The 18089-nt window shown below is 34.9% G+C and overlaps 1 protein-coding gene across 3 annotated transcripts in view; it reads right to left on the bottom strand.

The window, feature by feature from the left end:
- The window catches only part of LOC149805371 (bifunctional glutamate/proline--tRNA ligase-like), a 128938-nt gene that overhangs the window by 5516 nt on the left and 105333 nt on the right, over positions 1-18089 (bottom strand). For all 3 annotated transcript variants that reach the window (XM_089949767.1, XM_089949769.1, XM_089949768.1), the window contains 5 exons: positions 16379-16534; positions 12122-12316; positions 7438-7611; positions 3381-3541; positions 693-836 (listed from right to left, as the gene is read on the bottom strand). In XM_089949767.1, coding sequence (XP_089805893.1) covers positions 693-836; positions 3381-3541; positions 7438-7611; positions 12122-12316; positions 16379-16534 — 830 coding nt within the window. The remainder of the gene's footprint in view (positions 1-692; positions 837-3380; positions 3542-7437; positions 7612-12121; positions 12317-16378; positions 16535-18089) is intronic.

The following is an 18089-nucleotide window of genomic DNA, read 5'->3' as shown; positions in this document are numbered from 1 at the left end:
AATGTATTAGAAGATAGGTTAACATTCATTGTTATTTCAAAAATATGTTAACTTATGCATCAGATTTAATACAAAATAAATTGTTCTCTTAACAGGCATCAGCACTACTAAAATGTTTGGGTTTATTTAAATTTTTAAAGACCTCAGGGTAATCTGCTCAATTTTCCCAAAGTTTCAAGGCCTTGAAAATGCTACCTCATTTTTCCTAAACTGTCAAAGACTTTCAAAAACCTTATGAACCAGCTCCAACTGAACTATCTGGACAAATATGTCCAGTGCTATCCATTACAATTTCTGCTTGCCTTTCTGAGACATATTCATGTGTCTGAATATCCAACTAAAAATTTACTGCACCCTCCTAAGACATGTTGGGGGTGCAGCTATATATGCCTGTTCACACCAACTGACACTTGTAAAAAATCCATGGCCAGACTGGATCTGGAACTCATGAGTGCCCGAATTCTACATAGGTGCTCTACCACTTAAGCTATTTGAACCAGCAAGCCTAGTCCTACCCATTACATATGCATAACAATGCTAATGAACTAGATGGAACAAAAGAACAAGATCACATTATCATAACCTGTTTTATTCTCAGCAGGGGAAAACGTATGTTGTAATTGTGCTAGCAATAAAAGTAAAACCATATTTTCTAAATGTTACAATACTATTTTTTAGCTGTGTAGACTGACCTTGCACTATCCTTCTTGATTCTCTCCTCACAGGGGATATCACCACAGAATGGGGCCATGATGATCTTCTTCTCATCTAAGCTGCTACACAAGTCCTCCCAGGTGTCACACACACACATGTGCTCATCCAGTTCCTTCTTGGCTCTAAAGCAGTAATAAAGTCAGATGCAAGTACACAGACAACACTCTGTGTGTGAGTGTGTGTGTATATATATATATATATATATATATATATATATAAAAAATATATAGATATAAAGAGAGAAAGATAGAGATGGATTTACTAATTTCCACAGTAAAATGCAAGAAAATACAAATGCATTTTTGGTGATCCCTCCCCACTCCATAGTTTTGTTAGCGACATTAAAAATGCATACTGCTATAATAAAGCTTCCGAAATATCTGTGGTGAATTTAATCAGGAAACATTAGAGTTTGTATTTGGTGAAATTTGTGCCATATTTATACATTTCCTCAATTTTCGTAACTTCATATTAAATGACTTGGAAAATAAGAATGATCCAATATGAACAGCCAGATATACACCATTGAGGTATATAGTTGATGCTCCCAAACCCGTGTGCTTGAAATAAAACATCGTCAAATGGTATTGAATTTTGTACTATATTAGCATTTGTTCTATGAGCATATGAACACAGACCCAAGCCTTGAATAACAGAGTTAAGGCTGGGAATCAATATACTAATGCATAACTGAAGTTGAGAAAATGGAGCAGCTACAGTCAACTTTGTCACGCAGTTCTGATGAACTTTCATTCTGTGCATACACACACCTGCACATGGACACATGCTCAAGTTTTAAAAAGAAGAAAAAATATAAAATGTATATCACATTCAAAATCCAGCAACTGGACAATGGCAAAATTACCAAAGATAGGTCCAAAAATGACATCAATGCCAAATATTTCTTGGTACAATCATTTATATAGTTTTTCTTGCTCACAGCCAAATGGACACGAGTACAAAATCTACACTAATCAACTTCAGGAAACAGTGGTATGACTTGAGTACTTTGTGACTAAGTGTACCAGTAGATCAAAGGGAAACTGTCAGTCATGTTACAATTTAACTGGAGTACTTTTATGTATTATTCTTTCAACTATAGTCACTTTGTATAGCTATGGGAATAATTTGTTTCCTTAAATTTAACTATGCTTTTAACTTAAGAATTTACCTTTCCTTTTTTATATCATACAGGCCTACCAAAAATTACAATAACAAACATTTCTTTTTTTGACAATATTAATTAAGTAAGCAGCCAGGTTAGATTGCAGTATTTTATCACAAAATATTTTTTATAGATATTTTTAACTCATTCGGCCCCAGAGGTTTTTGTCGTTTTTGCCAGAAATGTGCGTAGGAAAGACATTGGGGGGGGGGGGGCTATTTCTGAATACATCGGCTTTCAACAGACTTTCCATGAGACTAAAGCCTAGCTGTATTAGAAACATCCTTTTTCACTGGTTATTTTGCTTGCGCATGAGCAGAAGGGTAAAAGTTGGAGTTGTTTTTTTTTTTTTTTTGCTTAATGGAATCATCATTTTCGTATGTAGACCACAATTTATTCCAAATGCCCACCTTATCCTAGTTTTTGCAAAGAATCACCTGTCTGTGTGCAGTTAAGACTGGCATGCCTTAGATCTGAGGCGAAAAGGTCTAAAATCCTGACACAAAATCGCATTCTGACCTCGAGCAAATTTCGGGTGGAAAAAAAAAACCAGGTCCAAAAAATGAGGTTTTTCCCTCTGTATTTTGTAGTGCAACTAGAAATTCCAGATTATTTGGTATCATTTTAGAGCTATATCTGTCTGCTTTAATTTAATACCACCCACTTTGGTGTATCTTAAATGACCTTGATGCTGCAGAGCTTAGAAGTAGGGTACAGCCTCATCACGCCTACAGATGGGATCAGGGCCGAATCGGTTCAGCCCCAAATTAAAATCGTAGTATACATAAAGGTTTTAGTTATTCCCAAAAACTATTTAACATGAGAAAAAGAGATTAAATAAATTGTGCAGTGGGAATAAGCAGGAATCACATAATACTGTATAGTATGTGATCAAATTCTGTTGAGGATTTTCAGAAGTTGTATATAGCAACTTTGAATAGTCAATGCAAGATGGATGTAGGCCACATAGTGAGATGAGCTATAAAATGTGATACTAATTGTGTTCTCAAGATTGCGCAAGGGAAGGATGGATACAAGGGTTTCTATATGCCCCCACATCCACAGAGTCAGGGGTATAATAGAGTAAAGGTGTTGCAGCCAAGTAATTTAGGTGTCACAAGGGTATGAAAGCAAAGTGGCAGCTAGGCTTCCAGGTCCACACCATATCTGCCAGAGAAGAAATTAGCATACTATATGTCTGAATGTAAGAATTTCCATCATATATGTCATTTCAAACAAATACAGTTGCTCAGGTGTATAGGAATCCTTGCCCTTGGACTAGGGCTCCATCTGTTCCCTACAATTAAAACAATACATATAATCCCTATCTTGTTATTATCATCCAGCACTGGAGATTTCTGTCAATTAAGCCGCAATTTATTTAAATTTCACTTAAACCCATTGTGCTAGCCCCTATTAAAGTTAAACTGCATTAATATTACACTTATGTAAGTATCAATTTATGTAAGGAAACTTGAAAGACAGAGGTAATATTTCATACTTGTTATACAGGCAGGCATGTATGTCATCCAAGAGGTCTGATAGCTGCTTGGCGATGTTATCTTTTTTCAGTGTCAGCTTCTCACCTGTATCTCGTCTCACTGCAACCACTTGATTCTGTTTCAGGTCCCGTGGACCAAGTTCAACTCGGATTGGAACTCCCTATAATAGTTGGATTATTCATGCATAACAATTTGTGAACATTTTTTACTGTAAACGTTGTCCGCACAACTTGCCTCCTCACAGGATTTAGTATTCTTCAGCAACCACCATAAACACAAATTTTTACAAAGTAAATTAAAAAAAAGCCTTGACTAACCTGACTTTTGCATTTGAATCCATTAAACCATTAAGAACCTTAATGCAGTTAAGAGTCTTGAGAAATTTCATGAATATCAATACTGAGCATAAAGAGTCTCTGAGAAAGTAAATGAAACAAACTGCTGTGGAAACAAAAGTTTGTGGCACTTAATGGCAACACTGATTATTTTATCTGAAAAATTATATCTGCTTCCCATTTCATGCTAAAAAATTTGGATTGGTTGGTTCGAATAAAAATTATAAAAATTTCCATTATGAATAGTAGTTGAATGACTCAGTTTTATTCCATTGGGAACAAAAAAGGACTTTGTCAGTATTAGAACATGATGTATTCTGATAGATATACACTGTATATAATAAATAAAATATAATTTACATTTGTCTTATATAACTTGCTGTAAGTTATAGGAATGTGCAAGATAGTGCTTTAAAAAAATATTTTTAACATAGCTTCAACAATTTTATCATATTGCTATGATGTCTGCAGTGTGGTATTTAATAGTTATGTCCAACACTAGGGCATCATGCCACAGACATGTAGCATCATGTCCCACTGTGTCACATCATCCTGACACTAGGCCAACTAGTCTCAACACTAATATCTTAATGCTAAGTGACAAGTGAGGCAGCTGCTAGTATCATTTTTATTAGTCTTTGGTATGACTCAGCATTAAGAGGTTAGTGTTAGGACTGATTGGCCTGGTGTCACGATAATGTGGCTGGGTGGGACATAATGCTAGATGTCTGCAGCATGATGCTCCAGTGCTAGACATCACTATAAAATGCCACACTGCAGACAATGTAGCGATATGACTGAAAAATTGTTAAAGCTACATTAAAAATCCAAGTAACACACTTACACTCAAGACATTTTAATATAAGCGATAAGATTTGAAGTTACTAATTTCTAACTTTTAATGGGCAATATTATTAAAGTTACTCATGTGCATCAGAAACACAAATACCCTGCCTACCTGACATATAAGAACACGTCAAGTTTATATATTTTTTATATATATTTCTTCAGTTTTACATTACAGATTACTCAATTTAATCCCCAGTGTGTGTTATTTTGCTAATTTATTTAACTTATTCTATTACAATTTATGAACCATGTATTGTAAAACTAATTTCTGAAGTTTTAAAAAAAATGTTTTCATTGTGGAATATGCAAATTCTGTTTTGCCCTCAGCAGTGGTAGCAATGTCAGCCAATTTGATGGAAGAATATTTCATTAAGATGCATGGATCTCACTCATTATCCAACTCACCTCAAACCCTAATGATATAAGCAAGAACTTTGAATTTGATCAAAACTGATAATAAATGTGGTCACCAGAATGACAGCAAGCTCTGCCAATCAGATGCATGATCACCGCATCAATAAGCAAGGATCTCGCTCATTATCAAACATAAGCAAATATTCCAAGTCTGATAAAAGTTGGATCAGAAATATGACCCTCACAGAATAAGTTTCAACAATCAGATGCAAGATTACCCCATTAATATGCAAGGATCTCTCTCATTACTGAACTCCTCCATGATTTGGATGATACAAATTGTAATTCAAATTTTGATTTAAATCAGGTCAGAAATATGGATTCCAGAGTAGTAATAAGCAACTGTTGACAGATGCATGATGGATGATGGACAATGAATGACAGATACAGGACCATAAGCACACTGAGCCTTATGACCACCAGACATGCTAAAATTGATGTATCTTTCAAACAGATCTACATTTTCCCAATCAAAATAATGCAGTCATGAATAGTTAATAGTGCATAACCAGTAATTGCAAGGTACAAAATTAACCCACGAGTTTAAGAATGAAATATAAGTCAATGGGATAAATTTATAATAATGTATTTAGATGTATATATTCTAAATGAGTTGCTCAACTCCATCAAAAACAGGCATTCAAGCACCCTTTTGTGATGAAGCATGGAAACAAACAGGCTTTATTTAATAAAAGTAGGAAATAAGAGTAACAAGAAAAAAATACATGTCAGCATAAGGTTTTATTAGTCCACTATGTAAATAACTGAATTTTCTGAGCAAAAATTATTTTTCTACTTTAATCCTGACTTTGAACCTTGGATCCCAAAATCAAAAGCCTGTTACTTGTCCTAAGTGCAAGCCATTCAGAAAACTGGGTCAAGGTCTGCAGTATAGAACTAACATTTTTGTATGAAACCATTTTAATTCATTCAGTCACAGTGACCTTAACCTTTGTAACCCAAAATCAATATGCTTCTTACTTACTTCAAGTGCAAGTCATTCGGGTAATGTTTGTTGAACCAATGGTGTTGGCTCGGCTCTGCAGAGGATAATGGTGACATTGACCTAAGAGCTTTAGGCCCTGAAACTGATAGGGTTTTCCTTTCCCCCACATGAAAGCCACACACAAAGCCTGGTGAACACATTGAGTTACTGTACAGAAATGAATCTAGTATTAGACAGACAGATGGACTTACAACATAATATAATCTGTCCATGGTTTGGGTATACAAAGTAGGAAATAATGCCTTTTGTAGTTGAACCAAGGAGATCTTCACTCAAATATCTGATCATCTAATCCAGGTAACACCTTTCCCCAGGAATAAATAGGTTCCACACCACAGCAGCAAACCTTTTAATGAAACAGCAGTGCACACAAAGTTGAAATGCTGCCTCTATCACACATGATGCCTCTATCACACATGAAGCACAACAAACAGATTGTCCAGGCTGCCAATTCATAACATCTGAGCATCATATCTTCATCTAAAACTGCTTAAAATTATGGCACATTGCAGGGCGAAGAACCTCTCCATCATGGTTAGTACATAATAAAATTATGACACATTGCAGGGCGAAGAACCTCTCCATCATGGTTAGTACATAATAAAATTATGACACATTGCAGGGCGAAGAACCTCTCCATCATGGTTAGTACATAATAAAATTATGACACATTGCAGGGCGAAGAACCTCTCCATCATGGTTAGTACATAATAAAATTATGACACATTGCAGGGCGAAGAACCTCTCCATCATGGTTAGTACATAATAAAATTATGACACATTGCAGGGCGAAGAACCTCTCCATCATGGTTAGTACATAATAAAATTATGACACATTGCAGGGCGAAGAACCTCTCCATCATGGTTAGTACATAATAAAATTATGACACATTGCAGGGCGAAGAACCTCTCCATCATGGTTAGTACATAATAAAAGTATGACACATTGCAGGGCGAAGAACCTCTCCATCGTGGTTAGTACATAATAAAATTATGACACATTGCAGGGCGAAGAACCTCTCCATCATGGTTAGTACATAATAAATGGATAAATTGATGTCCTGAAATTTAAAATGGTAGGAATCGTATGACTGCTTTGAGAAAAAAAAAAAGAAGTTACAAGCTGGGAGCCCAACAAAAAGGTAGGGAACAGTAGGTAGAGTTTTAGAAAAGCAGGACCACTGAACAGTTTGCAATTCACCAAATTTAAAATTCAACAAAGAATTCAATACATAGTTACACCCTGGTCAACCTCAGGGGACATTCTCCCACCCCAAATGGCACGTGTCCTTTTATATTTAATAAATCTCAATAACTAGATTGCTCATGGGTGAGAAAGGTATACACAATGTTTCCCTGACATCTTGACCAATGTGCAATACTTAACTATCTTCCTTTACTATGAGTGTAATACCCAGTAGCTACAGAGATCCATTAATTCAATACATATACCTTAAGTTCCCAGTGATTGAACTTCCATCCTGGGGAGTAGTTATCCCGGAGATCAGCCTTGGCTCGGATACCATGGTCCAACAGTGTGTCCCTCAGCTTGTCACAGGCAGACATCAGAGCTTTCTCATCAGCTTCACCCAAGCTGGATGTTATCCCACATGGCACAATGATGACCTGCCACAAATGGAATAGGATACAATAATATCACATGCACCAGAATGTCATTCAATCATGTGCTACAAAATGCCAGTACAGTTTAGACTCCTTAGATCCATAGAAAATAACTTTCCCTTCAACTTCCCACATATCTCGCTGTTGTTCAGGTTTTTCCAGTACCCAAGATTTTAATATCGACAAACTGAACCAGAAAAATGTCAAGAACAGAACAGCAACCCATTGATGGTTAGCAAGATGTGTGTGGAGATGGTTCAAAAGTGTATTAGCATTCTATTACAAAACTCCAGTCAAAAGATGTTTCCAGTCCAATTTGGTCTAAATAGACAAGGCACTTCTGAAAAGTCATTCAAGGTTTGTTCTCTCTATTAATGTTACAATGGCCATACTAAATGGCAAGTGAGCATAATTTAAATGTCAACTGTTGTTGTTGTTGTTGTAGTGGGTTTTAACGCCATTTTTCAGCACACGATAGGCTATACATGGCGGCCAGTATTAATGTTGGAGGAAGAACCCGAGAAAACCCCCCGAAAGAACCACCGACCCACAAGAAGTTACTGGCAAGCTTTCTCACATACCCACATTGGCCGAATCTGAGACTCGAACCCATGCAGACACAGTAAATGTCAACTGTAAAAACTCTATTCAAACATCCCATGAGCAATTTAAAATTGGTGACTTATTTACCAACAGCAGCCATACTTGATCTTAAACTGACCATGTTTCAAGAAATCTGAGAGGACGTGAATCAGGACAACAAAGTTGAATCAGACTTGTACGACTCAGCTGCTCTAGAGCTTAAGTCAAAAAGATCCTCCATTTATGAAAAACAGTTGCCATACAGATTACATTCTATGGAAAATTCTGAGCAAATCTAAATCTGAATTGGTCCAGCTATTCTGAAAATGTTAAAAACAGGTTTTCCACTTGGTTACTAAGGAAGTGATGTTGTTTCAAGGTTGGACATGCTAGACTAACATTCCTCCTAACTTAGATAAAAATTAACTCAGCTATACAAGTTACTGTCAGTCTGAAATAGGTTATCAATTTAAAACTAAAAGTGAATGCATAAAAACTGTGTGTGCATGCATGAGTGCTTGTGTGTGTGTGTGTGTGTGCATGTTTATGATAGTGGTGCTGGAAGTTTTACTGTGCTATTACCATTACTTTACTGAAGACACATGCTAGGCTAATTGTCAAAACTACAGCTCACTTTAAATTCTATTTTTTTTTATTCCTCTGACAACAGCCAGCAGAATGTTGTTATTTATATTTGACAAACATAAAATAGTTGAAATGTAATACAATTCTCACTACATTAGCTGATACCTTTCAATGTAATACAATTCTCACTGCATTAGCTGATACTGTCCACCAAATTAATTATTTTCTTATACTCAACTTTGACTAATATTGCTATATAGAAGAGTTTTAAAACTGGCATAGGTGTAAGCAATGAAGGATTTGTACTACATGCAAATAATATGATGCAGTAAATGAAAATTATTCATGATTTTGTCAGGGGAGATGTTTTCAGTGAATATTGCATGTTTCAGATGTTATAACTGACAGGAGTAAACATACACAAGTAATTCTGAGAACTCTTTAAGATAAAAATTGCATCACTGATCAAAGATGGAATTTTGCCAAATTTGATGGACTGACTCCCAATGAATACAGCTATGGAGTCATAAGCAAGAAGATAACACCCAGTGCATTTCACAATGACTGACCAGAATCTGTACAATTTGTCCTACAGTACAATATGTTGTTCATTTTTCCTTTGATAAATATTTCATCAGCAGAGAATTTAAATTTCATTGTGTGATTCACTTCCCCATGAAAAATGAATTGTCATGTAACTGACATGAACAGTACCACAAACAGCACATTATAAACTCACTCCATGATAAATGGTCCTCTATGTAGATGGTTACACACTTGTGCATCCAAACCAATTTTCTTCTTTCAGTCTAAATGACACTGACCTTAGCCCATTTGACTCCAAAATCAACAGGCTTCTTCCTTACACTAAATGGACAATAAAGTTATTGTGCAGAAACCAAACTGTTAACAAACAACAAAACATATGCTACAACTTATGGTGGGTGTGTAATAAAAATAAGATTTGAAATTAAGCAGTTTGCAGAATGTTTATTAGCATTTAAATGATACCAATATCAAGCTTGATTTAACTGATGAGAAATAAAATGTCCAAATATAGAGCAACTGATGTGCATTTGATAGGTGTGATGAAAAAGTGGTCTGGTTATTTCAAAGAGATTTTAAGTTTATATATAGACCCTGGATATGCCCCTTAAAGTTAAATTTAGCTTTCTTAAAGCTTGTGCTGTTAACAGAGCAATAATTTGTCAAATTAGTCACTGTAGTAGCCATATTTGATGCAAGGCCAGCACCAGTTTCAAATGGGGACAAACTAGATATCAGAAGAATCTGGATGAAAATCCTATTCAAATATGACCATCCATTCAGAAGGAGTAGTGATAATAAATTGTTCAAGCTTACAATCATGGCAGCCATATTTGATAAAAGACTGGCACCATCTGCTGATAGGATGAACTAGATATCATAAATATCTTTGGGAGAAAAATCAATGTCAATATGCCCAGCAAAATTCTGGAAAAACTATAACATGAATTTCAAGATGATGGTCATACTGGATGTCAGATTGCTTATTTCATTTAGGACCAACTAGATACCATAAGATGTCTTTTCATGAAAATCTCACATCGATATGACATTTTGTTTAGGAGCAGCAATGTTCAAGTTGGCTGCCATGGTGGCCAAACTGAATGTCAGAATGGCACCAATGTCATCATTTACCAAACAGAAATACTAAGAAGTCATTCGATGCCACCCAATGCAGATACGACTTTTCACATACGAGGAGTGACAAAAAGATTTTCAAGATGCTCACTTTAACAGTCATACTGGAGAGATCAACGTGATTTTCATTCAAGACAATTTAGGCACCATAAGAAGGTTCATGGTGAAAACCTCATGGTAATAAAATTTTCTGTTCCAGAGTAGCAATAACAAGATTTTCAAGATGACTGCTGTTGTCAGATCTACACCATTTTCATAAAGGACTGTCTTGACCATGAGATGAATGTATATGTGAAGTTTCATGGCAATCCTCCAAGAAGTTTAGAAGTAGCAAGCAAAGAGATGGACAACAAATGACAGACCATGGACAACACGCCATCCCATAACCTCTTCTGGTCTATGGCCAGTTGAGTTAAAATTTAAATTGACAAGAATCTGAAATTGTAAATTTTAAATGCAGAACTGATAATTGTAATGATTGTATAGATGGCCTTGTAAATCCTGACATCTTCGATGATTTTGTATAGTAGTGTGAGGTAATTAAATACATACAATCAAGTATTTGCTACCCAGATATGAAAAGTTTTGTTGGTAAAATAAAACTAACAACAATTATTGACAAACCTATATTCATAATCATCCAGCTGCTTGAATTCAGTATAGCATTTATAAGAGGTTTCTTAAATGGACTTAACAGCCTAACAAGCAAATCAGGCATGCATAAAAAAGATTCTACCCAAAAAAGTGATACCTTGAATCACAGCCTAACTTTTGTTAAATATTCTGCTGAAACTTTGTTGAAATCATAGTAAACGGCTATAGATGCATCCACATACCAAGTTTCATTGGCAACTACTTTTGTGCGGGTTGATTTATTCTCTTTGAGATGCAACTACCTACCAATTTTCATAAGTGTGTGTGAAATAGGGTCCAAGATACAGGTGTATAATGAACAAATAGCTGAGCATACAGATGAGCCATGAAAGTGTGAAAACAAGGCCACAGTGACCTAGTTATGGTATGGAGTGTGAAAACAAGGCCACAGTGACCTAGTTCTAGTATGGCTGAATTATTTTCCTTGAAATACATCCAAATACTGATGTTTTTTCTCAGTGCAAGTCAAACAGAGTCCAATTATTAAGGAATAAACAGATGAAACAATGAACACAAACACAAATGAACACAACTAATTGATGAAGTGATGAATGGGCAAAATGACTTTTTTTAAAGTCATTATATGGAATATTCCAGTCAGAAATGCAAAACGATCATAAAACTTGGGGTTTTGTTTGAGAGGTTTCAAAGTGGTTCAAAGATCTGAGTATGGCGGTCATTTCTCAGGTAAAAATGGAGGCTTTTGCTGGTATCTAGTTCTAGATGGTGCTATGAAGAATTGCAATGGCTGATACAACACCATACCGTAAATGATCATTGATTAACAAAAAGAAGTTTGTAAGCCTTTGGTCTCTACATAAAATTTGGTCTCTACATAAATATGAAATAAAGTGGGATATTTATATTGATTTGGTAAGCTAAGTTTGAAGATGATTAAGCAGTTCAAAAATTGTGCTTTTCCATCTGCACATGGTCTACTATAGTATATATTTCATGTACGATGCATTTTCTAAACTTACTAAATGGTTAAAAAAGCAGTTACAGTTACCTGTACACTGGCTACCTTTGGTGGCAACACCAGTCCTTTGTTATCACCATGGACCATGCACATCACCCCAATAGTTCTGGTTGTGATACCCCAGGAATTCTGGTACACATACTGTTTCATCTGGGTATCAGGGTCCTCGTACACAATCTCAAACATCTTAGAGAAATTCTGGCCAAGGTGATGAGATGTTGCTCCCTGTATTAAAAAAAAATCAAAGATTTCAGAAGACTTGCAAACCCTGACGAGTTTGTCACAGTAAGGCAGTTGATTTTTTTCCCCGTAAGTTTGACCAGTTTTCAGTAAGGTGTAACAAAATATCATAAACTATTACTGTAAAGTTGGAAACATAATTAAATTTTTGGTATTCAGAGCGAGCAGCAACGATAAACATTATGTTCAACTGAAAAGTTTGTAATGTACACATAGACTTTATTTATCACTAGTACAGTGCATAAATGTAAGTTCCAAACCCTATGCAGCTCAATGGCTTGTTGCTGTCTCTCAACCTGACGTAATTCCTGGAAATTCTTTTTCTGTTTCACATTACGACGGCAATCATATTTCCCGCAACAAGTCATACTCAAATTGGCACAAGGTGTCCAATAAACATAATTGTGTCCCTTCCAGCTTTTATTCACAAGAATCTGAATATTCCTTTTTATTTTTCCTGTGTTGATTATTAACACTTTTCAAGTGGCTTATTTTCTCTTTTGTCTTAAACATGCATCGCTTGCAGGATTCCATTTGTAAAAGAAATTATACGATCAACAGTTTGATCATGCAGTCACTTTGCATGAACAAATAGATGCAGATTAAAGCATCTGATGTGCTGCTGTAAAGTTAATCTGGTTCCCTGACCAATTTCACTACCTCTAATATTAAACCCGGATCCAAATCAAACAGGGATGAACAATTTCTGAATATTTCGGCAACGATCATTTTTCTGACCGTTTTTGCTTTTATGCCATAAGTTCATATTTTAAGGGTAATTTTCTTAAGACTTATGGCAAAATTGTAAGAGTTGGCGGGTCTGTTTCAGGGTCAATTTAACATCTGTCATTTATACAAACAACTTACAAAAGTGACTACAGCCTGGCATGCAACAAAGCCCATAGTGAGGACATTTTGACACTCAGTAAATATATCACAGGAACTCTGCTAGAACACCTTATACAGTTTTTAAAGACTGTCTACAGTTTATTGGATCAAACTAAGAAAAACTATTCCAGAAAATAACTTTCAACCCAATTCAGATATACAAGCTGAAAAATTGTTAGGCAGCACAGATATCACAGTGTCCTATCTTTTGAAGTTATAAGCAGGCACAGAACAACAAACTTGCAAGATTAGACTATTGTCAGTTGGATGCACCCTGACTGCATATTAAAATTTACCAAATGTGTAAAAATTAATAGGGAAAAATTACACTTTTGGAGCTAATTTCAGCTGAAATAGAAGTGCAAACTCCTGTGTGTAAAATTTAAAACTGTTGGCTCAGTTTTTGCAAAAGGATAATTCCAATTAACAGTCAGTTCCATCACATCCATGTGCTGTTATAGCTATGGAGTAATAAATATATGGTACGTCCTCCAAAATACCTGTATAAGATTAGAACTACAGATCTATAGGGCAACAATTTTAAAACAGTGTAAATAATATTTGGAAGATAGATAAAATGGTATATCCAAGAATTAAACAAAAAATCAAGTAGCAAGAAATTGGGTTACTACTGGTAGTCAGGAAAGTACTGATTCAAGAATGTGAAACATTCGTAGAGTTTGTTATTGAAAAATCTTACTTTTAGAGCAAAGATATCCAAGAGATAACCTTTGAGCTATGAAAACTTCTACACAACTATAAAGAACAGTTTCCTAAACTGCTAAAGCTGGCTAGGATATCTACGTTTATGCTCCTTCAGAGGGCATACTGTGTGGGTAGTGGGGGAGTGTCAGCACAGAACACCATTCATAAACAGATACCATATTTACCATATATATTGGGATACTATATTTGTTAGAGTATTCCTTAGAGTTTAACCAAACCAGTATGTAAATAGAGTTCTCCATGGGTATATCTTTTCTCTGCTAATTTTCTAACTCTGTTCATTTGGTACAATTACTTTTTGGTTTGAAAAATGGGTACACTTACAACTGGTTTTATCTTTTACATTGTTCCTCGTAATGTAATAGATTCCTTCACCCACCCACCTTAACAAAATATAAAATCTATAATTAATCTATCACATTCATTCAACTGCATATTTTTAAAATTTATAGTATTCATTGCATGCCACAAAGTACCATACAAAAATGTATTTCCTATTTGTACTTTATTAACAGACCTGCCAACCCTGACAAGTCCATCTCAGCAAGGCAGTTGATATTTTTCCTTAAGTTTGACCAGTTTTCAGTAAGGTGCAACAAAATATCAATAACTGCTATTGTAAAGCTGGAAAACATACTTAAAAGTTTGACGCAGCAACGTTAAACATTATTTTCAACTGAAGCATTTCTAAAGTACATGTAGACTTTATTTACCACAAGTACAAATGCACAAACTTTAGTTTAAACCCTATGCAACTCAATGGTTTATTGTTATCTCTCAACTTGATGTAATTCTTGGAAAATCTGTTTCCATTTCACATGACGACGGAAATCATATCTTCCACGCAAGACATACTCAAATTGGCATGTGATGTCCAATAAACGTAATTCTGTCCTTTCCAGTTTTTATTCACAAGAATTTGAATATTTCTTTTTATTCTTCTGTGTTGATTATTAACACTTTTTTGAGAAGCTTATTTTCCTTTTCATCTTAAACATGCATCACTTTCTGGATGCCATTTAAAAAAATCTATAATCAACAGTCTGATCAAGCAGATGCTTTGCATGAACAAATAGGTGCAATTTAAAGCATCCAGTGTGCGGCTGTAAAGTTAGTCTGGTTCCCTGACTTATTTCACTAATCCTAACATGAAACCTGGATCCATGTCAAATACAGATGAATCGATTATCCGGATTTTTCAGCAACTATCATTTTTCTGTAGTTTTTGCTTGTATGCCATCCGTATTTTAAGGGTAATAAGACTTGGAAGGTCTGTATTAATAACATTTAGTTTCAGTGAATATCATATATCAACGTTGTATTTAATTTTATCCATCAGTGTACTCAAGATTTTGTGCAAAGCACATTTTCCACAATATATTCCTAGTGCTTTAACAGTATCTTTATTATAGTGTTAACACAAATATTTGTTTTTGATTGACTGACCTTGGATCCTTATGCCTTGCCAAAAATGGGTAAATTCTTTTGCCAATCTTTCATAACGCTGATAGTCATCTGCATGCTGTAAATTTTTATTTCCTTTTCCAAATCAGATATATGCACTTACATAACTTTTTTGGGGAATATACATAAGGTTTCTTCAGCTATTACATATAATAATGATAGTGAGCATCCCTGTCTTGCTGAAGTGAACCGTTAATCTGTACTTTGAATAGAGTAAAATCTGTCAGTAGTCCTCATCCATGGGTTAAGGCAAAACTGACCTTTCCATAGAGGTTCACTTTTCAAAATTGGTTCTTGAACAATTACCATGAACTGAATATCATTATTGCTATTATTGTTAATCATTATTATCATTACATTATTTGTTTGATGTGCAGTTAACACACACAAACACACACATATTTCGCAATATGTTTAAAATAATTTGCATAGACAATCAGTGTTTATTTCATTCTCTGTATAGAACTGAAAATAAAATCTGTCAAAGAATGGGTTTGTTTGTCTGCAACCATATACACAATAGACTACTTTCATAGTACAAATCTGAAAAATATAACAGCTCAAGATTGTTTTTCTTTTGAATAAAATGTTATTCATCAAATAGTCAATAAATGTTTGAAGGTCAACGTTTAAAAATAAATAAATCAAATAGCCATTATTATTATTCAGTAAAAAAAAAAAATCAAATAGCCATTATTATTATTCAGTACTTCGAAAAAGCTGCCGTTTTAACTCTCCAGTACACCTTCTTCTAATCAACTCTTTCTTTTTGCTGTATGTGAAGATAAATACAAGATCCATAATGCAATGATTAAAATGTCATAGATTGTGCACCTAAAAAGAGAAATATTCAAAGTTTATCAAAGGTTCATATTTTTACAGCCTTTGTCCAGAATTTAAATCTAATAACAGATACAAATTTTGCAATAAATCTTGTATACATTAACAAATAATATAATCTGATCTTACCTGGATTGCACGTCCACTTGCAGATATGTATACTTCAATGGTCGTGGTAAAGTCTCCACCAGCAAACTTTTCCTTCTCAGTTTTCCTGCCACGTACAACTGGAATGGCCAGCAACTGCTCATACACTGCAGCATACAGTTCTAGAATTACGTACACCTGGATATTTGAAAACAAAACTGACATGACAGTTCCATGATTGCAAAGAGTTTTTTGACTTAGAATATAGTGCATACATGCCAACCCCTGGCGAGGAAAAAGCATAATCCAAGTGGACAAAAAAAGTAATCCGAGCAGAAAAAGAGTAATCCACATATAACATGATAAAAATTCAATAAGCATATGTACCAAATGACTTATTTATCCCTCTTGACTTTTAGCATCATTTACTGCTTCAGGTTTTCATATATAACACTTTGAGCTTTAAAAAGCAACAGACTATCATACTGCATTTCAAAACATTTTGTACCAGCTGAGACCATTAATGATTTACACCAGAAAAGCACTAAGTGATAGGTTACAAAGCCTGGATCTGAATTCAGTTTTAGTTTTGTTAACAATACTGAACAATCTCACAGTCAGCATTAGAATTGTAAAGAACCAATATTCTTTACATAACCTGACAAAGAGGAAAATTATCTTACAGTTATTGGGTATTTTAGCTTGGAAATAGGATGAAAAAAATCAACTCTGTCTGCATGAAGTACATTGTCAGGTAGAGTGCCAATTTGATACTTCAGGAGTTCTCCTTCTAATTTATGAGCTGCCTTTCCTGCAGCATGGTGCATCATATGACAGAACCTGATATTTACAATGATGGAGACATTTTTCAAAATATAGAATGCAACTTTTGCATGAATTCCAGTCATCACTGATGCAGCATTAGCTGAAAACCCCCATACAGTTCTGCCAACTTATGTTCATTCAAAGCATTATCAAGAAAATAAAAAAAAAGATGTTTTCTCCAGTGCAATCTACTGTTAATTTTGGTAACGGAAGAAGAGCACTATTACTTTGCCCTTATCACTGTCAAAGTCTCTTAAACAGACTGGGTACAACTTTTTGTCATAATAACTACTCCTGTCTATTGCAATACTACACGTCTCAATTTTTTTGGCTTTTGCAATTTTAAGTGAAGTGTCTTCTGCTAAACACCTAACAATATTAGATGATTTTGTTCTTGCAATTGCATATTTTCTGCAGTTTTGGAATAAGGAAATGTGTTTGAACAAAAGACCAATGTAGTCTTCTACCGCTAGCAAACCTGTCAACCTTGACGAGTCCGTCTCAGTAAGGCAGTTGATTTTTTCCCTGTAAGACTGACCAGTTTTCAGTAAGGTGTAACAAAGTATCAGTAACTGCTATGATAATGCTGGAAAATGTAATTAAAAGTTTGACGCATGGACGATGAATATTATGTTCTACTGAAAAGTTTGTAAAGTACGTGTTGACTTTATTTACCACTACTAAAACTGCACAAACTCTAATTCCAAACTTTATGCAGCTCAATGGCTTATTGATATCTCTCAACTTGACATAAAATTCTTGGCAATTATTTTCCATTTCACATGACGATAGCAGTCATATCTCCCGCCACGAGACATACGCAAATTGGCATGTGATGTCCAATAAACATAACTGTGTCTTTTTAAGCTTTTATTCACAAGACTCTGAATACTCTCCATTACAGATCACTGCCATCTCACCGCTGTCT

The sequence above is a fragment of the Sinohyriopsis cumingii genome, chromosome 2, assembly GCF_028554795.1.
Source record: "Sinohyriopsis cumingii isolate HCF-2022 chromosome 2, ASM2855479v2, whole genome shotgun sequence".
Lineage (NCBI taxonomy): Eukaryota > Metazoa > Mollusca > Bivalvia > Unionida > Unionidae > Sinohyriopsis > Sinohyriopsis cumingii.
This window is presented reverse-complemented; position numbering and strand designations above follow the sequence as displayed.